At 29.0% G+C, this 23,829-nt stretch overlaps 5 protein-coding genes across 12 annotated transcripts; 2 read left to right on the top strand and 3 right to left on the bottom strand.

Moving 5' to 3' along the window:
• Nucleotides 1-662: 662 nt before the first annotated feature.
• LOC126878266 (E3 ubiquitin-protein ligase MARCHF5-like) lies at nucleotides 663-3,796 on the bottom strand. Of its 6 annotated transcripts, none has more exons than XM_050640864.1 (7): nucleotides 3,658-3,796; nucleotides 2,409-2,637; nucleotides 1,977-2,139; nucleotides 1,679-1,887; nucleotides 1,210-1,528; nucleotides 988-1,153; nucleotides 663-906 (listed from the first exon to the last, which is right to left on the bottom strand). In XM_050640864.1, the coding sequence occupies exons 2-7, from the start codon at nucleotides 2,587-2,589 to the stop codon at nucleotides 748-750; spliced, it is 1,197 nt and encodes a 398-aa protein (XP_050496821.1). In that variant the 5' UTR covers nucleotides 2,590-2,637; nucleotides 3,658-3,796; the 3' UTR covers nucleotides 663-747. The 6 variants fall into 6 exon arrangements, with proteins under 6 accessions (XP_050496821.1, XP_050496825.1, XP_050496820.1 ...); XM_050640868.1 differs by having other exon boundaries at nucleotides 3,683-3,786; XM_050640863.1 differs by lacking the exon at nucleotides 3,658-3,796 and adding an exon at nucleotides 3,251-3,523.
• Nucleotides 3,797-4,436: 640 nt separating this feature from the next.
• Nucleotides 4,437-7,210, top strand: LOC126878268 (transmembrane protein 68). Of its 2 annotated transcripts, none has more exons than XM_050640870.1 (6): nucleotides 4,437-4,467; nucleotides 5,268-5,403; nucleotides 5,474-5,568; nucleotides 5,680-6,041; nucleotides 6,127-6,330; nucleotides 6,449-7,210. In XM_050640870.1, the coding sequence occupies exons 1-6, from the start codon at nucleotides 4,452-4,454 to the stop codon at nucleotides 6,554-6,556; spliced, it is 921 nt and encodes a 306-aa protein (XP_050496827.1). In that variant the 5' UTR covers nucleotides 4,437-4,451; the 3' UTR covers nucleotides 6,557-7,210. The 2 variants fall into 2 exon arrangements, with proteins under 2 accessions (XP_050496827.1, XP_050496826.1); XM_050640869.1 differs by lacking the exon at nucleotides 4,437-4,467 and adding an exon at nucleotides 4,483-4,955.
• Nucleotides 7,211-7,709: 499 nt separating this feature from the next.
• On the top strand, nucleotides 7,710-9,662 carry LOC126878272 (peptidyl-prolyl cis-trans isomerase Fkbp12). 2 transcript variants are annotated; one of them, XM_050640875.1, is made up of 4 exons: nucleotides 7,720-7,951; nucleotides 8,277-8,324; nucleotides 8,519-8,705; nucleotides 9,060-9,662. In XM_050640875.1, the coding sequence occupies exons 1-4, from the start codon at nucleotides 7,915-7,917 to the stop codon at nucleotides 9,115-9,117; spliced, it is 330 nt and encodes a 109-aa protein (XP_050496832.1). In that variant the 5' UTR covers nucleotides 7,720-7,914; the 3' UTR covers nucleotides 9,118-9,662. The 2 variants fall into 2 exon arrangements, with proteins under 2 accessions (XP_050496833.1, XP_050496832.1); XM_050640876.1 differs by lacking the exon at nucleotides 8,277-8,324 and having other exon boundaries at nucleotides 7,710-7,951.
• Nucleotides 9,663-10,172: 510 nt separating this feature from the next.
• On the bottom strand, nucleotides 10,173-18,182 carry LOC126878264 (protein EFR3 homolog cmp44E). The gene is made up of 16 exons (XM_050640858.1): nucleotides 17,645-18,182; nucleotides 14,535-14,611; nucleotides 13,912-14,027; nucleotides 13,528-13,690; nucleotides 13,212-13,364; nucleotides 12,979-13,085; nucleotides 12,752-12,895; nucleotides 12,557-12,635; nucleotides 12,327-12,462; nucleotides 11,984-12,255; nucleotides 11,724-11,896; nucleotides 11,279-11,639; nucleotides 10,995-11,194; nucleotides 10,820-10,919; nucleotides 10,588-10,743; nucleotides 10,173-10,520 (listed from the first exon to the last, which is right to left on the bottom strand). Exons 1-16 carry the CDS (start codon nucleotides 17,724-17,726, stop codon nucleotides 10,368-10,370), a joined length of 2,472 nt encoding a protein of 823 aa, XP_050496815.1. The 5' UTR covers nucleotides 17,727-18,182; the 3' UTR covers nucleotides 10,173-10,367.
• Nucleotides 18,183-18,960: 778 nt separating this feature from the next.
• Nucleotides 18,961-21,570, bottom strand: LOC126878269 (chymotrypsin-1-like). The gene is made up of 4 exons (XM_050640871.1): nucleotides 21,289-21,570; nucleotides 20,681-21,012; nucleotides 19,799-20,050; nucleotides 18,961-19,507 (listed from the first exon to the last, which is right to left on the bottom strand). Exons 1-4 carry the CDS (start codon nucleotides 21,335-21,337, stop codon nucleotides 19,367-19,369), a joined length of 774 nt encoding a protein of 257 aa, XP_050496828.1. The 5' UTR covers nucleotides 21,338-21,570; the 3' UTR covers nucleotides 18,961-19,366.
• Nucleotides 21,571-23,829: the final 2,259 nt, after the last annotated feature.

Genomic DNA, 23,829 nt, shown 5'->3' with positions numbered 1-23,829 from the left:
ACACGGTTTATTGATTTAAATTGATATTTACTAATTTCTTATATCTACAGCAAATAAAGCATTTACATAAAATAAACTTGTATTTCAAAACTTTTTTATTTTATATATATTAATATAGTCAATATCTAATCCAAGACTTATCTATCATAGAAATAAATTTCTTTTCTAAAGACTGTATCTCTTTTTACACTCATAATCAAAATGTAAATAACTCCTAAAAACATACCATGCTTATTTTTGTCAGAGCACAAAAAACTCGTGCTGTGTTAACTTCATAAAATATAGTTTTTATCATTAATAAACTACAGATTTGCTATTTTCTTCCTATGTGATTCTTTCGAACAAAGGAAAACTGAATTGTAGTAAGGACATTAACATATCTCAATTCTTATTTTGTACGTAAGGAAGGATGAATCGATATTAGTATAACTTCACTGATAATTAAATTTAAGAGATGTAACATTCCCATTTTCTTTCAATTAAATGTTCATCCTTAGACAGATAATAACTTACTAATTATATTTATGTATATGATAATTTCCCTTTATTATTTTTGTATGTATGTGTATATATAACTTACGTATTTGTTAGACTTGATTAAAGTACCCACAAACTTATATTATTACATAAAAGTAATATACTGGACATCTGTTTTCATGATAAAAGTATATTATGAGGTTTAGTTTTTTTTTAACTGAGATGTCGTTTGATAGTGTATTGTTCCAAGAATCTCTTGCATGTATCTATTTAACTTGTCTGGTTAGTTTCAGAATTTTGTTGTCTTCTATATAATGAAACATTACTCTCTGTATAATCCATTATACGACGTTGACATTGTCTTACATATTGTTGCTGTTTATGGTATATCTTGAATGCACCCTTTACTGTTATAAATGCTATACCTCCCTGCAGAAATGCATACATTTCATAAAAATCTAAGACAATTATTTAACTAATAATAAATATATTTAATGTATGTATACATACAAGCAATGTTCTTTGAAAATTAGAATGTATGCTTTCAAAAAATATTTTGCCACATATGCTGGCAATGCTAGGTAATAAAAGCGCACCACAAAGAATACGAGTTGCTGACATTGGATCACTCATAGGTGGTAGATCGTCAGATTGTACTCTGTCAGCACTTGAACAACTAAAATAATATGAATGTGAAACATATGATATAATTACTTCATATTTTGTACATACCTACTAGGCAAGAAATGCCTCAAAATAGGAACCTTATATGCATGTCGCCTTAAAAGATTAAGTGCTTGATCTTCCCATCTGAGCATTTTTCCCAAAATTAACATTATTGGAATAGTTGGCAAACCAACCAATAATACCAAAGGATCAGCTTGTTCCATTATAGCTAGACCATCCTTGTGACCAACTACTTGCATTACGGTTACTGCTCCATATGTTACAGCTGTCCAGTATACAGATGCAGCAACTATACTAGCTGCAATAAATGGGCAAATTCGAAAAACCATACCATCAATAGTATCTAGTACAACTACTAACGGCCCTGTAATAAATATATCACATTTAACACACATATTGCAATATACATATATTTATAGTATATTTCTTTATAGCAATTGTAACAGCTATATTTTAATAATAAATCTATCTGAACTTGTTTTAAAATATATGTATAAATATTAAAATAACTAACCCATATTTGGATATACAATGATGTATTCTGTATTACACTGTGGACATGCTACATGTGCACCTGCATGTCCTTTTTGTTTTTCATCAACCCATCTCTGAATACATCCTTGATGTACCCATTTTGTTGTACCACGACAATGACATGGTTTTACCCATAAAGCAGTTACATCATCTTCATCCGTTGCAAAGCATACCCAGCAATATCTTTTGCTGAATTGAACAGAAATGTTTTGTTAAGAAGCATGTATTGAAATTTTATCTTTTATGTATAAAATTATAATATATATTAATATACATACTCATCTTCTGTATTTGCTATTGATGTATTAATGTTTGATTGATCTGGGGAAGATGCACCATCAATCATATCGTTCGGTTGGGCAATGTTTACAGATTCTGACAACACAATAGGTATTGGTTCCTCATTTGATAAAATCGCTGGAGGTTGAGCATCAGATATTTCTTTAATCAAGTTTAATTAATTAGTTAATTAATTAGTCTTGCATTTTAACACATAATATAAGTAATATTAATGTATAACAATTTTCTGGAATGAATTGTATTTGACAACGGTTCAATTTTAAATATTAACTCATTCAGTTTCTTTGTATATGCATTGCAACATTTCTACAAGTTGTAAAATTATATAAATATATACTATTAGTAAAAAAAAGTTATTATTAGTACATATATGATCTTTACAATTTTAGCATTTATTAATATGATCTTACCATTATTTGATTCATTAGTTTGTCTTTCTGGCCTTAGATTTGTGCTAAATCTTCTTAATGTTTCTTCTATACTTGAAAGACGACCAATATTAGGCCGTGTGGTAATACTAGATTCTATACGTACTATCCTACCAGGCGAATCAAGTCCATAGAATATGTGCGGCAAATTGTTATCTGACATTTTGTCTTAATAAAATAAGATTTTCAATATTGCATTACTGTATTATACCTAAAAAAAGAATGTTATTATTTACACAAAACATAATGTTTATCAATTTATTCGACAATTCAAACATATGTAATTATATGACAATGTCAATGAAGTTATAAAACACATACAAATATTATACAAAAATACATTATACAAAATATTGTAGAATCATTAGTAATTGCTACACTGATACAATTTGTTTTCTATTTAAAGGACATTTACCTTTTCAGACATTTTTTATTTAGAACATTATATATTCTTATTTCTATGACAAAGCGACGAAAATAAATTTCAAAAATATATCTGAATAGTACAGCTATGTAAGTCTTTCTTTTACTAATCGAGTTTTACTATTTTATCAAATGAAATTGATACTATTTAGTTTAAAAAAATGTTGATACATTGCAAAATCATTTTATTAACTATTGACACGTCGTAGTGAAGTTGATCGTCCATTGGTTCGTTACGCATCGTTACAAATTAGAATAATAATTCTATCATAACAAACTTTATCAAGGAAATATTTCTAATAAAATATAGATTGTACAAGAGATTGACACATAGAATTGACATCATATGTTAGCAATGATGCAATATGCACATTAATAAAATCGAAAATAATAATCTCTACCTGAAGCAACATTCATAAACAATTCACTGTTACACATTTACAACGAAATGACGAGACCATAGACATTTTCTTTTTAAAATACAATATAAAATAAACACGGAGTGTACAGAAATAATTTAGTTACGTTGTAATCTTCGTTAATATCTTGCAAGTCTAAAGAAAAAATCTAAATGTGTCCAAATTCACTTTATAAATGAATTTATTTCGTTTTTCAGTCTTATAGGCAACGATTAAAAGTTACGTGAAATTGCTCCTTATAGTGACGATATATATAAGTATATATTAATGCGAAAACTCGCCAATGAAATATGCCGCCAAACTTCATGCCAATATCAAACTTCTTTTTCTATGGTTGCTTAACTATTTTGCCCAATTTTTCAAACGAATTTATTTGTTAAAATTTGTACCTGTTACAATAATGTAAATATTTACAATTATATAATTCACTCCGATCTTCTAGACATCAATCTTGCTCTCGTTTAAAATTCGTGATTTATATTGTTCCTCTCTGATATTGTCTTCTATATTTTCTTCAATTTTCAGCGCCATCTTCAGAATGATCATGTATATTGTTACAAACTGATTACTTATTTATTTATGTTTATTAATGTAGATACATTGTAAAAATTGTTTTAACTTGTTTATACTTAACTGTAATATTGATTAAGATTTATATGTAAAGTTGTACATAATTGTCATTTGACCGCAAAAAAATTTAATTAAAATAATTCAAATTATAATTCGTTATTGGTAACGAACTATATCATTTAGATGGCATATTATTAATTATTATTGGATTGTGAATCTTTATACAAATCCAAATTTGTATGAGTATAACTATATGAATGGAACCTAAATAAAGACCTGCTTTGCATATCTGGAATACCTTTGCATATTATGTACTTTCTGTATATTTTTAACAAGTTTTAATAAAAATCATAATGGTTTAAACATATCATAAGTTAAAGAACTTTAGCTCTATAAATAACAAATATTTAAATATACATATATATGAGGTATATCGATATTTAAATATATGGTAATGTTAGAAATGAAATATTATTTCCACTGTATGTAATTGTTAAACGCTTTAATACAATAAGAAGTGTTTAGTATGTATATCCGTAAATTGAGAACAATGTACATGAAGTTAGCTGGTAACAACCTGACATTATACGAATGTATATAGTTAACTACATACATGTATTATGTACAATGTATGTACATATATACCATATATGTACTAATACGTACATATTGTTAACTATCTATTTATTGAATTTGTAATTGTTTACCTTCAGTATTTAACAAGAAAATTAATTCTTAAATTTGAACAAACAACATGCATAATTCTTATAAGATTGTAGAAAGAATAGTTAAAATTATTTATAAGTTATGCAAACTGCAATAAATGTTCTGTGAAAATGCATTACGTGAACAATCCATATTAAAATATTTATGAATGATACTAACAATTAAGAACAAGTCATTTAGGAATATAAATGAGTAGTGTGAGGAAAACGAGAGCAAAATTTGCAGACTGTTGTTTAATATATTGCCAACAGTGAATAGAATATGTGGATATTTGATAAAGAAGTATCAGATTTTTTATAATTATAGATTTACTATTGTTTTTGTTTTTCCCGTAATCTAAACATGTTTTCCGTAATATTTAACCTACAGAAAATTTTAGAAGATACTATAGGTAAAAGTGTAATTCTATATACATATACATATATAATTATATGTATAATATAATTTGCATATAAGTATAAAACACTGACATTAATAATTTGCAAATGAAAGTATTATAAGTATTATACATTGTATATGTTTAAATAATTGAGATTTTGTCAGTGATAGTATATTTAACTTACCAGTATCTTAGAGGAAGATTATAAATCTTTTGTAAATTTTGTATATTATTAGTTATATTTACTTTTTATTTACATATTATATTAAATGAAAATTTTGCGTGAAAATCATATGCGATAAATAATTTATTTATTCTTTTTAGTTGAATATATCGACGTGGACTTTACATTATGGTTGTGGCTTTTGATGCCACTTTTGTTAACATTTTTACTTCCACTTCTGATTGGGATATTATTATATTTAACTGCATTAATATTGTATATATATAAGTTACACAGGTAGGTTGTTATTAGTTTGAGCATATATTTGTGATAAATTTTATACAATCTAAATATTTTATTTTCATAGAGTTAGATTAAGAAATGCATATGAAACAGACTGGAGAAATGCTGCACGCAATGTAGTAGCTGCAGTTTGGGATGCCCATGGCTGGATTTGGTATGGTATGTTATATATGAAATTAATTAAGTATAGTAATCATTTTTATAAAATGAATTACATAATATAATTTTTGTGAAGTACAAAACTTGAAATTTTATATGTATTTTTTATAGGATATGAAGTAGTTGGACTTCAAAATATACCACAAAATGAACCAGTACTTTTTGTATACTATCATGGAGCTATACCTGTAGACCTTTATTACTTTATATCTAAAATATTACTTTTAAATTCGAAGCTAATTCATACAGTAGCAGATAGATTTCTTTTCAAATGCCCCGGGTGGTCTATAATTTCTGATGTATTAAAAGTAATACCTGGTACAATCCAAACATGTTCTACTATTTTGAAAGAAGGTAATATGCTTGCAATCTCACCTGGTGGTGTATATGAAGCTCAGTTTGGAGATTCTTATTACCAATTAATGTGGAAAAAGCGAGTGGGTTTTGCAAAGGTTGCATTGGATGCTAAAGTGGTATTATATTATTATTATTATGTTATTATATTATACTTCCCTTTTATATTTGTACAAGTTTTAAATATTAATATTTTTGTGACAGTGCATAATACCTTTATTTACGAAGAATATTAGAGAAGCATTTAGAACGATAAGTTGGGGTAGGAGAATGTGGTTGAGAATATATGCTGCCACCAGATTTCCTTTTGTACCTATCTATGGTGGTTTTCCTGTAAAGTTGACAACATATGTTGGTAAACCAATTCTGTATGATGGGAATCTAACACCAGAAGAATTACAAATGAAGGTAATGAAAATGAATGTTCAAATATTTTTTAGTGCTATTATAGTTTAAATAAAATAAAAAGTCATAATATACATACATGAAAAGTTAGATACTATAGATTTACTACTTCTGTTCTCAGGTTGCTGATGCACTCAACAATTTAATAAATCAACATCAAAGAATACCAGGAAGTATATCATTAGCTTTATTAGAAAGAATATATGTTGCAGAGAAAGAAGAATCATAAGTTTTAGCATTTACTCAAGTATTATAACATTGCATCTTACATATGAGATAGAAGAATGTTTGAAGATGTTATACTATTTTGGACTATTTATACTTTTAATTTATGGTGCTGATTATTTAATAATTCTTAGTAATGATAAATTCCATTAAATTTAAGATTAATTTTGCCACTATGTAATTGTACTTATTTTTGAAGTTTTGTATTTAGTTTTGAAGAACTTATTTTTGTCTTTCCAATTGTTACATAAATATTTTATATATTTTATCTTGATTCATTGTTGATATGAAAGTATAAATTAACAAATTTATTCAGATTTCAATACATTTTTTTATATGTGTATCGATTGTTTCTATATTTATACGTATTTTTTATATACATATATATATATATATATATATAGATATAAATGATATTACTATTCTCTACACGTAGCTGAAACCAGTCTTTAATTTTTTCTCAAGTATTATTGATATATTTTTATTGCAATTAGAACTCTTAATGTAAGCGATTTGTAAATATTTTTTCTGTTATAAGAATTTGCTGTGCAACTAAGCTCTGAATAATTCCATATAATATTGTACGAGTACTTATATTCATTCTCTTATTTACTATCTTTGTACACGAAAAATAAAGGACATTAGAGTTCTACATTTATTCAGTACAAATTACTTAATCATAATGTTATTTTAGAATAATTAACTTTTTTACTTTTTTCTTCAAAATATGACTAGTTTAAGAATTTATAATTCGAATATATAAATAAATATCATTTATTCCAATTACGTAAATTGTATACAGACTGCGGATTTCTATTAATATGAAATTCATATTTTTGAGAATATAATTAAAAATGCAGAAGGTATAAAAGAAGGTAGTGCCTACTAATTATTACAGAAGCTACTATATTTTGAATATTTCATACATTTTTTCATATTATGTGCATTTCGTGCAATTTTACACTTTCAAATTTCTTATGAATGCATAAAAATTTGCAGTCTAATTATATAGCTCTTTCATACAACATATTAAGTATAAAAATCAAGGAAACAATATTTACTTCAAATTTTGCGGAATCGGAAATATTCATATCGATCGTAGTATGTTAACCGGAAGATCTGAAATGCAGCGAACCTAACGGCGGCATTTCCAGTTAAAATTTCTTTCCTGAGGGTATCTTCAGTCTTCAGTTACCTTGTTATATTCATCAAACGGCATTGGATCTAGCATCGTTTTTTGCACCCACGAGAATCACATTTATGTGAATTCTATTTAGCAATACGAGCTGCCCGGTCTTGTATAACAAAATTTACTTATTTCTTCGTTAGGAATCCGATTTCTGTGACATAAAATACATAGCCATGGGCGTGGATGTAGAAGTTCTTTCTCCTGGAGATGGTAATTATTCTGTACACGATATTCTGCGATCTTTCATTTTTCTTTTTCGATTTGCTGTTTCTTTCTTTTCGAGTCACACCTCGTGTTTTTTTTCCTGTTCGACTTCGACTAAATTCCATTAATTCTATTGTGATTAAAATATGCCGGAAAGTTTAGTCGGTGAGATTTATTTACAACCTGAAAATCTATGAAAACCATGCTTTGGCGATGGTCCGTTCCAAATAAGGCGATTTCGATCTTTATTCAATACGTTTAGTATTGTATGAAATTTTAGTACTTTGTACTTTTCATTTATAATGCGACTATTCTTGTAATGTCTGTGCAGGCCAGACATATCCGAAAACCGGACAGACCGTAGTTGTTCATTATACAGGTAAATATTTTTCAAGTCATTCGTATTAAATTGTATACATTGATAATAGGATTTAAAAATAAAAAATAATTTTTAATGTGACAATTATTACTGTTATTAAATCACATTATTCATTTTGATGAAGTAAAATATTACTGTTTATAATTTACAGTACTTTGAATTTTGTGAAATTTTAATTATTAAATGTATAATAGGTACCCTTGACAATGGAAAAAAATTTGACTCCAGTAGGGACCGTGGAGTGCCATTTAAGTTCAAAATCGGTAAAGGTGAAGTTATTAAAGGCTGGGACCAAGGAGTTGCTCAAATGTGTGTTGGAGAACGTGCTAGGTTAACTTGTTCACCAGATTTTGCCTATGGTAGCCGAGGACATCCTGGAGTATATCCTTTAATATAAGATAAACATTTGTAGTATTATTAATGTTAGAGATAAATCTAAGGAAAAAGCATAAAACCAAATTTTATAATTATTAAATTTTAAAATTATTCATAATTAAAAAAAATTATTGTAAATTTTTATATTTTGCACAATATTTGCATATTATGAGTAACTGAAATTAATACATTAAAGTAACGCCATTATTACTAAATAACTATTTTTTTAATTACTATTGTTATTATTTGAATTTTGTTTTTAATAGTAGAATATAGGAATGGAGGAAGAATGGGGCATAAATAGTTAATCTTAATAATTATATGAATAATATTGTGATGTTATCCTTGACATAGACACACTATTCCTCCAAATGCTGTCCTTATCTTTGATGTGGAATTATTGAAGGTGGAGCCTTGAAGAATTTTCCAGAGTGTATCAAATTGACTGCACACATCGGAACCACAGATAATTAAACGCTTCAAATTACATTATGTTAAGTAGTCATTGCATGAGTGGTATGTCTTACATACTAACCTTAATTTGATTGCTCATAAAAACAAAAACAAAAAAATAAAATCGAGACTTTAATTCTGTTTTACACTATTGCACAATTATATACACTATAGATTACAATTGTACAGAAATCATTAATGACCAATTAACGTGGGATATCAGAACATGTTTCTCACATTTTTACGTCATAATAATATTAAAGTTTACATTGCTCGTTTTGAGGCTGATAGCATTCCTATTATAAGAAATTGAATTAAATAAATCTTGAAGCATTCAACATGTAATCCAACATCTGTGTTCATTCCAATTACTTAGTACTTGGTAAATAATCATCTGGGTATTTTGTACAAAATCTTTCAATGATCCAAAAGAAAATAATTGTATTGGTAATGTAATAGTATGAACCTTTACACAAAAAAATTCAATAAAAAAAATTGTCTTGTCTTCAAGTATATGAATATATTTATTAGCCCACAGTTAATATTTACCTATTACAATTTAAATTTTATGTTTATATATACATATATCATTTTGAATAACCTTAATTTGTTTTGAATATTTCAACTTCATTACAACATTTTCTTTGAACTATACATTACTTCCTCAAAATTTTGTTACATTTTTATACAATATTATACCAGTGATATGCGGATATTAAAGCAAATCTTGTCAATAAAACAGCATTGACATTATATTACATAATTTATCAGTAATAGGGTATTAGTACATAAATGTGCCACTATTTCTTTTTATGGGTTGCACAAGAAGGAATGTGTTATGAATCGCGCAACATTAATTTACATAGTACAAACAATTATGAAACGATAGTTTCAAATTATTTTAAATATTTTTGCAAACATAACGAGCAATAAATTTAACAAAATTGAAATAATACTTACTATAATTATAAATAAATAATAATAAGTATTAATCATTTATAAATATTAAAAAGAAATATATATACACAAATGTAATTAATATTAAGCAAATATAATTGCACACATTAAACGGTATCAAAATGCGTTATATGTACAAATTGTTCTACATTTTTTTAACGTAAAATGTATAAATAAGTTAAGTTGATTATAATTGACATATGGCAATTGTAATGTCCAACTTAATAAAAATGTCATAGCAAGAAAAAACTCGTCATTTTAATAAACAAATAATTCTGGGAAATGTATTTCATAAGCTGGAGCTTGACTTGGTTTGGTATCTGTTGGTGGTCCACCTGGTTGAGTTGCATTTCGTGGATCAACGGATAATGTATTAAATATCTCTGACAGTTTACTTTGTAAAACATCATGCTGTAAAATTATTTATCATTATTTTTATGTTTTTTACCAATAAGAAATTTATTAACTATTTTTATACCTTTGGTTGTGTCTTTGATACCAAATCTTGGAATGGTGCGTTTCTAAAGAAGTGCGATAATTGCATTCGTTTTTCTTCCTCTATGACATGATTATTATTATTTTCTGTTAGAATTCGTTTCATACTCTCAAAAGTTAACTCTTCTCCTGGTAATTTCTGAGAATGAAAGGTATACAAAAAATAGATTATTAGAAGGTTATAAATAAATTAGAACTATATATAAAGGATGTACTTTTTGAACACCAGGAGATGAGCCACCACTATCTAATTCAGTAGCACCAGAATTAATATCGGCTAACGAATTTCGTCCAGCACTATCGACCCACGAATGCCTAAAAATATGAAATTGATAATTACAAAGATTACACAATTAATAAAATGAGAAAAATTGTTATAATTACTATTACCGATGTTGTAGTGAGATACTACTATAACCAGATCCCTGTTGCAATTTTCCACTGTCAAGACCAGCTCCTTTTAAACATTCGCTTAAAACAGTTTGATCAACTAATAGAGCGGGTGCTAATCTAGAAGATAAACCACTATCATACTGAGATTGCAAATCAGGCAAAAGATGAGGTGCTTCCTTTCGTCGTACTTCTACAATCTTAAAATATAAAAATTAAAGGAACTAGAATATATTCTTATTGACCAGAATATGTACCAACAAACGAAACAATTTGTAACTTACTTTATTTGCGTAATCCATGAGTGAAGTAATATTACAAACATAAGATATTAGTACAAGCAAACTGATGACAATAGCGTGCAAATTAAATTTGAGTGAAATACTGATTTGGCCACTTGTTAAAGCCAAATCCTGAAGACTCAGCACTAATCTTAATAACTCCAACACAGTTTCTTCTGAGGCCAATTCCACGGCAAGTAATGCCAATGTTGTATATATAGATTCTACGTTTTCCACCATGTTACTTGCCAATTCTAACGATTCATATAACGCTAAATAAATTTCAGGGCCATGTTTACGAATAAATATCACATCTGGTCTGGATCCTTTTTCGATTGTAAGATCAAGTTGTGCAACATTTACTCTGTTCAATAAAAATGATAAGATTATATTTGGGAAGAAGAAAAAGAATGATATAAATTAAAACAATCTATTATTGACAACTTACGTAGGTTTCGCAAGTTTCGTAATATTTTGATGCCTATCGATTAAAGTATGAAAGATTTTTTGTACTAAAAGCCGCATTTCAGCATCTGCTGCAAGTGACATTCTTAACAATGGCTCCAAAAAGCTTGGTGGAAAAGTTGTATTCAAATGTATAGTTTGGTATTTTGTGCCAACCTGAAATGTATTTACACAAATGTAATAAGAAAAAAGTATGTATTAAGTAGCGTGCGTGTTTTGCTCGTGTTAATGATGTATAATTACTTTTAGAAGAGATTTTAGAAGAATACTTTGGAGTAGTACATCTCCTTTACCGACTGAAACTATACGATCTGGTTGACTATATGGAACTTTGCTCATTATGAACATCATAATTTCTATTTTCTGATAATCTGGAAGATGATTTGCAAACTCTCCAAGGGCATTAATAAGAGCCTCTTGATATAATTGTTCATCATTACTTGAAGATTGATTTCTTGTTACACTAACTCTAAGATGAGATAGCAGAGAATTTATTATCTCCAACACAGAGGGACCTTTAAAAATATGTTATTTTATATAATTCTGCAATACAAATAAACAAATTTTCATATGTATTAAAACTTACCAACACTTTCACCAGCTGCAATGGAAATAATTTTGGACAAAGTATCTGCAATACTTGTTCTGATCTTGGGGGATGATTTTGAATGATCATCAAGATGAATCATTAATGCTTCCACAACTGTATAAGAGTACTGTGACTAAAAATGTTTGATATATTTTGATATTTATTGATTATCCTTTTTTAAATACCCATTGATAAATATTAACAATATTTAATGATTTTCTTCTAACCTGAATGGAGAACATAATTATCCTAAATGTATGAATAGCAAAGTAATTAGGGACCCATAATTGATGGTTATCTAAATGCCTGTAAATAATTTTTATTGTATTAATATGTTCATTAAAATTTTACCTCCAATTATTTTTGTTCACAATAAAAGGTATACAATGACAAACTTTAAATGGAAAATGTAACATACAAACCTTAGAACGGGTCGAATAACACATCTTATATGACCAAATGATGCTCGGCCAACGAGTTCTCGCATACAAGTTTCTGCAAATTGTGGTGGGTCTGATCGTTCCTCAGTTGGGCTATCTGGTGTTGCATCTTCTTTATTAGAATATCTATCAAAATGAAATTGTAAATATATACATAATAATCAGTTTACATAATGTACATATGCAGTGGTTTCTTCTGTATATATCACCTTGAGTTTTGCATATTGTATAACAACGAAGGAACAATTTTATCCATGTGTACAGGTTCCCAAATGTTTTCTACTAGATCATCAGAAAGTGTTTTCCTTACTACACCCTATATTAGAAAATATAATACAATAAATTTTTTAAAAACAACAAATATGTAATTAATTCCAATTTATAATAAAATAATTTTGATTAAACTACTAGTTATACATATTTAACTATACAAAGATCATGCCTGCAATCCCTGAATTCCAGCAAGCCGTATCTGTTTGCGGATAGCGTGGTCATTGTGGTTGGAGTGGCACATTGCAGAGTATTTTGATACAAAGAAATCGTAACGTGTGTGATAAGACGGCGTATCCTGCTCGATGTTTGCAAACCGGACAAACTGGAAGAAGCCAGCACTTTGTTCAACTGAATTGAAAGATGCCAAAAATACAATTATTTTTGATAGTAATAAATGATAAAGTAACATTAAAAACAATTTTATATTAGAAAATACAAATAAATATAATAATATAAAGTATCTAAAATTATTTAATGAAACTTACAGATTGGGTTGCCAGTATTTGTAATTGTGGATCAGTAGATTCTAACAATTTCTGTATCATCTTTAAAAAGCTTTCAACAAATAAATTTAAAGTCTGAGCATGGCATGCTACTAAAAGCTGATCCATTGCTTCCATAGCAATGACAACAAATCCATTTCTTCTCCTGTATTATAAATATGTTTATTTATATATTTTCTTATTTAAATATAATACATGCAGATAAGAAATTAACATTTTGTAAGATAATGATTAATGACATATTTATATGACTGGCATATAACATAAGTAAACAAGAATTTACATTGATCACATGAGTGTGCATTTTTAACAGTTATTAAATTAATTATATGCAATTCTCTATCACTTAAGTTGTTTGTGTCATACCTGTAAATGTCCCTGGAAGCCCTTTGAAACAAATATTCTCCAATCCTGTCTAGTTTTTCAGGGCTACTCAATGAATAAAAGGTCAGTTTCTCCATGTTATTTTTTACTAAGCCATCCTAATTATAAAAATATTAGTGTATATAAAAAGTACTAAATGTTAATTTCTATAATATTAGATAGCAAGATTGATGTTTTAAATTTAAAAATCAATAAAATCAAGACTAAATGTCAATCGTATGTGTATTAATAATTTTATCATGATACACTCCTTCTTGTATTTATACATATATATCTTTTAATAATAACATATTTATACATAAACAAAATATTTGTAAACTATGTGAGAATTGACACAAAATTCAGTTCACTTAGAAAAAAGAAATTACAAGTGAGTAAGCCAATTAATATTTTAATAAATATGATTAATTACCTAACAAATATCTCGTCCTTATATTGTTCAATAAAATAACAATATTCTTTTTAAATGAATTTGATGTTATAGATTAATACATACATGAAAAATACGAATTACGTAATGAAACTGCGATATGATATATTTATTGTGAGAGATAATATAAAATAATTATGAAAGTTTGTTAATATATCAAAAATATAAAGTTTACCTGAGGATTTACTGGAAAGATATTGTCAACGAGTCTTTTATATCGTGGGCGTAAAGCTGAACAGCACCAGCAACAACCTGACAGAAATAGAAGGAAAGAAAATATACACAGGCGAAAAATATGTTTCCGTGAAATATATCGGATGATAGGTGAAAACTAACTAATCGTACGTAAATATGAAAGGGACATCTCACGAAAAAATTATACGCTTCAAAACAAAATCACGATATTTACCAAACATTTCGTTACGATCGAAAAACTACTGTACACTCGAACAAACTTCGATCGACTGATGTAACCAATAGAATGTGTACTTTTAAGCCGCTACCAAAAATCATTATGCGATTTGCTCTATATGCAATTGTTATTTATAAAATAGTGTAAAATACTACTATATGGAGTTTATTAATTTGTACAGTAATTGTAATGTGTATGAGTTAAGTTACAAACAAGTATTTTGTACAGTTTATCATAGACGAATTTACATTTATCTTCAATGACAAAATTTTGTCACGAAGAATTTAAGGTCGGTAAGATTTATTTCGTTTTTGTCGACCTGAGTTACATTTCAAAATGTAGGTAAGAGTCGAAAGATGGCAGTATGATTTACTTTTTCAACATTTGAATTTTCATTTAAAAAAGATATTGAAAAAGTTTCATGTTTTTTTTATTTTATAAAGAAACATATTATTTAAAGATTTTTTATCATATTATGTTTTTAACTACGTTTCAAAATAGTTTCTCATAGTTACAAATTTTATATCAATTTATTTAACATCATCTTATTTAAAAGTAGAATAACTGGAAGATTTAAATATTATTAAACACGTAAGTACTGTCGCTATCCATTAGCAATTCTACGATATCTTTATTCTCATTGCATTCAGTTATTATGAGTATAATATGGATTATAAATACAATAATATCAATTACTAGAAGATTTAAATATTATTCATGAAAGAAACGATGGAATTAAATCAATTAAAATAAAGAAACATACTCATCGATATTTAAATATTTCCATTAAAATGTATATTGTTCTAATCACTGTATTTAATCGTGTCAACGCTATTCTTCAAACTTCTAAGTGCAGGTGTCCATAATTTGTACTTCCTTGTCGTAAGAAATGCAATAAAGAATCGAAGATAAGAGAATCGCTTTCTTTTTACTAAAATTGACAATTCTTACTAACGATCAAAGAAATTAATTACTTAGTTATCAACGTTAGTTATCCACGAATATGGATTTTCCACTTTAACGTAATCAGTGTACTGTGCACAAACACAAACGAACTGCATTCTTCACCTTTATGAGACATATACGTGCATTATCTGGGGAAAAACTATTTTAAGGTAAAAGCGCGAATGCCTGTCAGCTAAACCGATTCAGGAAGACAAGATGTTCCGAATGTTGACAGCGCGCTTCGAAAATCAATACAATATCGCGCGTTTATCTGTTTGCACGTTTGCAAATAACGGTTATATGGAAATTGTTCTATCATACTTAGTATACCAAAATCAATTTATATCATCTATCTATGTCGTAAAATTAATGTTACATATTAGAAAATTAGGAAATTGATTACGAAAATGCAATAAAGACACGGTCATCGTTTAATTTGGTCGAACATCAACTTGGAATTTTGAGGTTATTATACGCTGTTTTGTAATCGCATACAATTTTGTATTATTTTCAAATGTGTGTGTGTGTGTGCGTGCGTGCGTGCGTGTGTGTGTTTTAGCGAATATTTTGTTACAAAATTATAGAATCACTTGATTAGAAATTCTTAACTTACTTTTACACAATTTTTAGAACAATTTTCAGTTGATCGTCTAATCTTGTTCAGTCGGAAATGAATTAAATTCACGCATGTTTAACAAGTTTTCAAATTTGATTTTTTCAGGAAACGCAACTTACAATGTAATTTTGCCATTCTTGGTTTTCGTTTTATTCTGAGCCACGGAAACATCCACGCTATACTTATATCCTTCGAATTACGATAGTAAAAATAATACGAGACAAGTAAATATAAATAATACGAATAAATTTTATTTCAAATATTATATTCTTGCAAATATTACAACATACAGTTTGTTTTTTAGGAAACTTAAACTAGGTCGTACGAAGGTATTCGATTGAAACATGAAACACTTGCAAGATAATATAGTGTGCAGGATATCCTCAAAGTTTATGCAAAGTAATGAATATTACTTATATACACCATCGATAAATCGATAGTCTTATATTAATGCCGTCATAAATACACAATTTTCGCTACAAAGCTGCAGAAGTTCGAAGAAATGAAAAGCATTACAACTGATTATTTTTCATTGCTCCCATAACTCTTTTGTCAAACTACTTATATAATAATTCTTGTATGCTTTTGATGCATAATTTTATGGTTGCGAATGTTATATCAAAAGAATCCAGATGTAGGTTTGTCAAACTACATGGAAACTGTTGCGAGTTGCGATAACAACCGTGCGAAAGCACGTGTTCCACAGCTTCAGTCAATCTCCTATTGACTCTTGAACTCTAGATAAAAGTCTAAAAGTTAATTTTATGGGATTACCAAGAATGTTATGCGAAAATATAGAGTAAATTAAACTGCATCAATCGTAATTCCTTTAACAACTTTCAACTGAATAAGTTCAAAATGTATGTATTTTATAGATAATGAATTAATCAGATTTTACTCGATTTTGTAGATAATTTCCACTTTATTTTTATCGAGGAAGCTTTTTAACAATTTATTTAACTTTCCAACAAATGTATCGAAGTAAGTGTCCTAATACATACGTACTTAAAGTGCCTGCAAGAGGTATTTGCACGTACAGTTATTTTCCAATAAAATGTTTTTTTTATTACATTTTACATTTCATTTTCTTAGTGCAAATTTTTGTAGTCACACGCAGATGCCACGAAACGATACGAAATTTAATATACATGAACCTAATTAATTAATATGTAACCGGCTATGATAAATACAGTTGTATAGAAGGTTTGTTTCCAGTTACTGTACATACTGCAGTGCATATATCATTTCTAAAATTTTTACTTTTAACTAAAATGTTTATCATCTTATCGTAAAACAACTGATTTGTACTTACAGCCTGGGTCAGTGCACTTTCGTGCGAGAATCTCGAAAACGTCAGGCACTTCTGTCTCGAGGCAGCATTTGATCATAGCCATCTCCTCCACCAACTTCACATCCCATGAGTATTTGCACCAAAATATTAAGATTCCACTGTTTTCAATCGTTTTGTAGATTTAATTCGTTGGAGTCAACGTAACTTCTTGTATAAAAGACCGACGAATGAAGAGGAATGCGAGAAACCGAACGGGTGGTACTGACACGACGTCGACGCTCGGCGTCGCGACGCTCGTGCCCTACTAACCCGCATTTCGTGCACGATGCTACCCTTGGCAATACTTTTCCTGACTACGTCATGCGATGTACACGCGCCTGTGCAAGAGGGTTGTCGACGTGGAACAGGGTGCGGGAGGAGAACAACCCCGTGGCGTCTCTGCTAATAAAGCTTATCCTCGTCAGGGTCGCGGTCCATGTAAATCAATGCCGAAAGAGGGTGGAATATTGTCACGGCTGACCAAATACAGCGGCTGACGAAAGTATGCGAACTCTCTTAAAAACTCTGTGTATACAATCCGGCCCGAGTGTTTGAAACATCTTTTGCTTTTTTGACAAACGTTTTCGTATATCTGTCCGAGAAACAAGAGGAGGGTATCGCTTGTATTACAATTATAGATTTTGTCTTTAAATATCATTACAAATTTGTTTTACGTTAAAACGATTGCGAATTTTTATGAATTTATAACAAATTTGAAAGAACGAAATTGCACAGAATGCACATAATATGAACAGATGTATGAAATATTCAAAGTATAGCGCTTCCTATAATACTTGACAGATGAAACAATTTTCTATCCGTGTTCTACGTTTCCAATTGTATTCTCTACAATTTGCATAAACATTCGCAGTCTTCCAATTATAATTCCAACACTATCAAAGAATAACATTATGAATAAAACAGTTATTTACTCAAGGTAGTCATTATCTTTTAAGGCAATATGATGTCCTTTAAGATCTGTTGAGACCGAAACATACTGCAAATTTTTGAGCGGGAGGATATACCTAATTAATGCTGTTTACAATATAAGTTGTAAACAGAGTATTTTTCTTTTAGAGATAAAACATCGTTTTTCGAAATTAGTTTACAAATTGTATCTTGAGTTTGTTAGACCTTACACTGATATTCTTAGAATAGCAGTAATAGCTCGATGTATTTGTATGTAGATTGTAGAACTAGACACTATAACTAGAAACTAATAGGTAAATTAATTTTTAGTACAAGACAAGAATAATACGTAAAAGCAAATATGGAGGTAAAATAAAGAAATGCATAAAGCAAATTAACCGATGAATTATATTATTTATACCAACTGTATATTATTTCTGAGAACTGTAATGTCATTCCATCAAATTTTGATTTTTGGCGATAATACCTAACATAAAGCATTGCGCGATTTAATGATATACAGTAAAAGTTCTATAAGGAACCTCGCAATCGAGTGGGCCTTTTGACTGACCCACACGTTCCGCGATACCAAAGACGGCGAGGACAGTGGAACAGCGTCGATGACGTCATCGTTCACTGACGATAGTAATTGATCTCATTGTATATAAATTTAAAGATTAAAATTTACAAGATATCAAATTAATCGATTGACACTATAGTGAATGTAATTCTGCTTATTTACGGAGAGAAAATATGAATTGTACAATAATTATTATTTAAGTTTCGGATTCTAAATTAAAATAAATTTCTGTTGATGAAGCTTTTGTATTGAGAGACACGAGTGTAAGCATCAGGGTAGCCTTCAGCACATGGAATGACAAAGGAAGCGATACCTACAAGTTGGCCATTGTAGACAAGGGGACCGCCACTATCACCCTGTAGGGAGAACAAATATTTTTTATGAAACTAATTTTGGAAAATTATAAACAGATTCTAAATTCATACCTTGAATAACCATATAATTATATGGCGAATTATATGAATTGAGTGTAAGTATTTGTAAAATTATATATATGAAAGAAATGTTGTATATATATTTCATTTTTTAGTTTTAGAAATTTGAACTTGAAGTAGAATATTAGGGTGTCACTTCGATGAATGTGTATATTAGCTGTGATATGTGATCATATTAATTTGAAGAACATAAAATTGAAGTTTAGTACGTACCATACAGATACCAACACCCTTTTTGTTATAGGCACACAAGTGTCCAGGGTAGATCTGGATTCCCAAGCGCTTCTGACAATCTGCATTGTTTAGAAGATTTACGGTTGTCGTTTGTAGGGTATTAGGCAAGTTGCCTGCGTTAGCACTGGTTCTTCCCCAACCGGTCATTCTCAATGTTGCACCAACTGGTGGATCAGAAGAAACGAGAGGAATTGGCTTCTGGTTAGCGTTTATGCTAACCGGGCTAGCGAGCTGAAATTATTACAAATATTGATATATTTGCAAGTGAAATCTGGTTAAAGGAAATAGCTTTATTTGAGTTTTCATGCGTTCTAACCCTTTGACAGTATAACAAAATGACGTAGAATTCAGAATTAATGATTTAGAAACTAATTACATGTCTCTTTATCTATAAGATTTTACATACAAAAAAATATATACATTTTCAACTTTATACACATAGGGAATAAATATCGATAATTATGTTACATATTTGACTGTCTGCCCCAATTTTTCTCGCTGTGAAAGGGTCGAGTAACATCTTTTTTTTTTCTTTTCAGATACGTTCGTTATTACAATCAATTGGAATAAAGTATTTTTATGTGTATTATATGCAACTATTTATATAGTATAAAAGAAAAAGAGTAAGACGTAATAATGACTACTGATTTGAATGACCATACAGGAAGGTAACTATGAAGGTGAAATTGTAATATCGCCGATGTAGACGATGTACAGTTGTATCGTTGGCGTGGGTTCATTTTCACAGTTAGAAATAAATATTTTATCGTTATTAATGTTAATGCTACATTTCGATAAAACTGAAGAACTTTGTACGTTGTAAAATATTATTCCGTTCTACGATATTGATTTCTTACTTACAGTGACTACAGCAACGTCATTTCTGAAAGACTCGGCAGAGGTAGGCTTGAAATCGGGGTTGTAGACGGCCGACTTAACAGCGTGGGTTTGACCACCACTTGAGAGGGTAACTGTACCAGTTACGACAGTGAAATCCTTGTATGGAGGAGACACAATACCGTGGATGCAGTGAGCAGCAGTGACTACGTGTTTATTGGTAACCAGAGTGCCACCGCAGAAGTGTCTTCCATTTTGTCTAAGCGATACTTGATAAGGATACTGACCAAGGCGAGCATTGGTGCCACCGACGATTTGTTCGCCAATCTCGTTCGTTTGGTTGCTGGCAAAGACGTCTATATAAATCAAATTTCGAATTAATTTTTCTTATTACAATATTATGCATAGTAACGAACTTGTTATTTTTTCATTTCGTTCCTATCCAGGTAATATGCAGAGTATGAAATTCAACTTTAGCGAATTCAGAACAGATAAGAGAATTATAATTGGATTATTTCAACGTTTGTTACTATTAAAGAAGAGTCGAATTTAATGGAGTTTATTAATAGAATTTAATTTTTTAATTTATTTGATTAGAATTTAATTTGTTTGAATTTCTATTATTTACTTACCGCCGAAAACGACACCGATTATGAAGACGACTAACGCGAGACGTGTCATTGTAACTCGAAGAATTTTGAAACTGCAGTGTAATGATACGAATGAACGATTTCCTTTTATATGAATATCGATGTTTGAAATAGGTACTCGGATACATATCGTTATCGATACATATCATGATAAGCTTGAAAGTTAATCACATAAACACAGAAAAGTTATAAGAACATCATACTTGAATTATCAATTTTAATGATTACTTAGAAGCAAACACTTATACCTTTTGACCGTATGCGTAATAAAATGATTTTAATGCGATTCGAAGTATTATAATAATACAATTATCGCTTTTAAAATAACGTTATTCTATTTCGGCTCGATATCTCTTGTAAAGATTATCTTCCACTGTTTTTATTGTTACTGGCTGTAATGTTTATATTTTCACGTTTTTCATGGTTTCCATATCTTAGAAAAAATCATATATTTACTTTGATATGTTTTTATCAACTTTATGTTTTGTACGAATACAATACTTTTAAGAAAAGTTTATTAATAAATAGAATGTGTATAATTATGTTTGAATACAATATAGAAACTACTTATGAAATGATATTTATGTTATATTATGAGTTTATTACTAATAAACTTGACAGTTTAGTTATTTAAATCACTGCTTATTTATTTAAAAGATTTTATACGGTACATAAGATGAATTTTGTTAAAATTATCATTTCAAGGCTTGTTGAATACGCGAAAAAGTGTCATGAACACTGTTTGGAAATATCAGGTTTATCAGTAATGTAAGGAATAGTACGAGATACAACAGTAACCACGTGAGTCCTATAAACCAATGGACTACTGCTAAGAAAAGGATTTTAATTATCTTTGTAGATAATCGTTAATAATTATCTTGTGAAAGGCAAATAGAAAAGGAGCTTTTATATTTTGCAATCCACGCTCACTGACATTGAGATCTAATAATGCAACATTTTGATTATTTATTAATCGCAATTAATGTTATTTAAGTTTCTCAAAAACCAGACTGATCGCCTTTGTTCTTTGTAAATTATTCAATTTTTTTACTTCTCTCTGAATTTTCATTTAGGGCGTTTATCAATTGATAAGGGGGTTAACCTTCGTGAGACGTTTCGTAATATCGATACAAACTTGTCGATGTTTATGTTGTATGTACCATGTCCAACGCTACGGAAGGTGCAAATAACGTCTTCTCCAACATAGAACTTTTGACATTTCTTCGGATCGACAATTCCAACCACCAAATATGGTAAAACGCTGAAAACCTTTCACAACAATAAGAGAAAAGAGAAAACAATAAGCAATATAGAATAATAACAAATAATTCTAAAATATTGTTTCTTTTTATCAAGTATTTCAAATCCCACGAGAGGTACATATGTATGATATTTGTGACGATATTTAGACGAAGAGCATGTAGCTACAAGAAAGTACAATATTTGTATGGACAAAAAAAAACACGCAGCACAACTAGAGCAGAGTATGAATCTTGACAAAGAATGCTGTTAAGATGTGAAGCTGACTAACAGTAGCATCACCATAGACGCGATGATTGTCCACCCTTCGGATACAGTACAGGGAAATTGACCACTGCTCGCGTCATTAGCCCTAATTTCTTGGAATCATCGGCAGAAGTTTAGGTAAAAATGTTTACAAGGAATATCTACTTTTTTGTTGATATACAAATATCATTCTATTCCTTGGCATTCGTTACAATCCACGCACCGGATAAGTGAAGATAGTTTATGAATAGACTGCGGATTTTTATGCATTTATGGGAAATTTAAATGTGTAAAAAAAGTATGTGTATATAATGAAGTGCAGAGAATACGCAAAAATATACAAAATTCTTTAAATAAACATCTGATTCTAATATTCAGATAGCGAAACAAATCTCCGCGTAGGTTTCGTTCTTTTAGTTATATTTATAAAAGTATATTTTTGCATAATAATAAGTATAAAGCTTAATGTTTTTATTAGCGATTTGAAATTAAGTTTGAAATTGGACGAATTATAACTGGATAATTTTTATTCTGATTTCGAGCCGCAATTACTACAAAATAAGTTGTTATAAATCTTAAGTATGTCGTGCTATCATATTGCAAGTACGAAACAAGTTATGAAATCTATACGTACATATATGGAGAAAACGTAAGCGTAACAAATGAAGTTTTAATTAATTTAATGATTTGTATTACGTTTCGTAGTAATTTATTTCGTGTATTTTTCACTTACTGTCTAGTGATGAAAATAACAACTAATGCGAGACGAGTCATTGTAACAATGTAATCGATATGATGATGAAGTTCTGTGATTTTTCTATATAGGATTTTCAATAAATATGATTAGCCTTGAAAACGGATAACATATGCATAGAAATTATGCATCTAAACTCCAGTTAAATACGCAGTATGTATACATATGCGCATGTTATAAACAACATTGGTTATTTACAGAGATGTTTTCAATAGATTACATTTGAAGTAAACAGTTCTGTTTCTTTATTTTCTATGCTGATT

Source organism: Bombus huntii, chromosome 2, assembly GCF_024542735.1.
Source record: "Bombus huntii isolate Logan2020A chromosome 2, iyBomHunt1.1, whole genome shotgun sequence".
Lineage (NCBI taxonomy): Eukaryota > Metazoa > Arthropoda > Insecta > Hymenoptera > Apidae > Bombus > Bombus huntii.
This window is presented reverse-complemented; position numbering and strand designations above follow the sequence as displayed.

Bases quoted from the DNA above. Each gene is read 5' to 3' on its own strand.
- LOC126878266 (XM_050640864.1), bottom strand. From the start codon at position 2,589: ATGTCAGATAACAATTTGCCGCACATATTCTATGGACTTGATTCGCCT. The intron at 1,888-1,976 runs GTATGTATATTA...TGTTCAATTCAG, and splicing joins ATAGCAAATACAGAAGATGA to CAAAAGATATTGCTGGGTAT. The intron at 907-987 runs GTATGTATACAT...GCATTTCTGCAG, and splicing joins ATTTTCAAAGAACATTGCTT to GGAGGTATAGCATTTATAAC.
- LOC126878268 (XM_050640869.1), top strand. From the start codon at position 4,907: ATGTTTTCCGTAATATTTAACCTACAGAAAATTTTAGAAGATACTATA. The intron at 4,956-5,267 runs GTAAAAGTGTAA...TATTCTTTTTAG, and splicing joins AATTTTAGAAGATACTATAG to TTGAATATATCGACGTGGAC. The intron at 5,569-5,679 runs GTATGTTATATA...TATTTTTTATAG, and splicing joins CCATGGCTGGATTTGGTATG to GATATGAAGTAGTTGGACTT.
- LOC126878272 (XM_050640875.1), top strand. From the start codon at position 7,915: ATGGGCGTGGATGTAGAAGTTCTTTCTCCTGGAGATG. The intron at 8,325-8,518 runs GTAAATATTTTT...AATGTATAATAG, and splicing joins CGTAGTTGTTCATTATACAG to GTACCCTTGACAATGGAAAA. The intron at 8,706-9,059 runs ATATCCTTTAAT...ACATAGACACAC, and splicing joins AGCCGAGGACATCCTGGAGT to TATTCCTCCAAATGCTGTCC.
- LOC126878264 (XM_050640858.1), bottom strand. From the start codon at position 17,726: ATGGCTATGATCAAATGCTGCCTCGAGACAGAAGTGCCTGACGTTTTC. The intron at 13,691-13,911 runs GTATGACACAAA...TTTATAATACAG, and splicing joins GCTTCCAGGGACATTTACAG to GAGAAGAAATGGATTTGTTG. The intron at 12,256-12,326 runs GTAAGTTTTAAT...ATATTTTTAAAG, and splicing joins TGCAGCTGGTGAAAGTGTTG to GTCCCTCTGTGTTGGAGATA.
- LOC126878269 (XM_050640871.1), bottom strand. From the start codon at position 21,337: ATGACACGTCTCGCGTTAGTCGTCTTCATAATCGGTGTCGTTTTCGGC. The intron at 21,013-21,288 runs GTAAGTAAATAA...TGATTTATATAG, and splicing joins AATCGGTGTCGTTTTCGGCG to ACGTCTTTGCCAGCAACCAA. The intron at 20,051-20,680 runs GTAAGTAAGAAA...TAATAATTTCAG, and splicing joins ATGACGTTGCTGTAGTCACT to CTCGCTAGCCCGGTTAGCAT.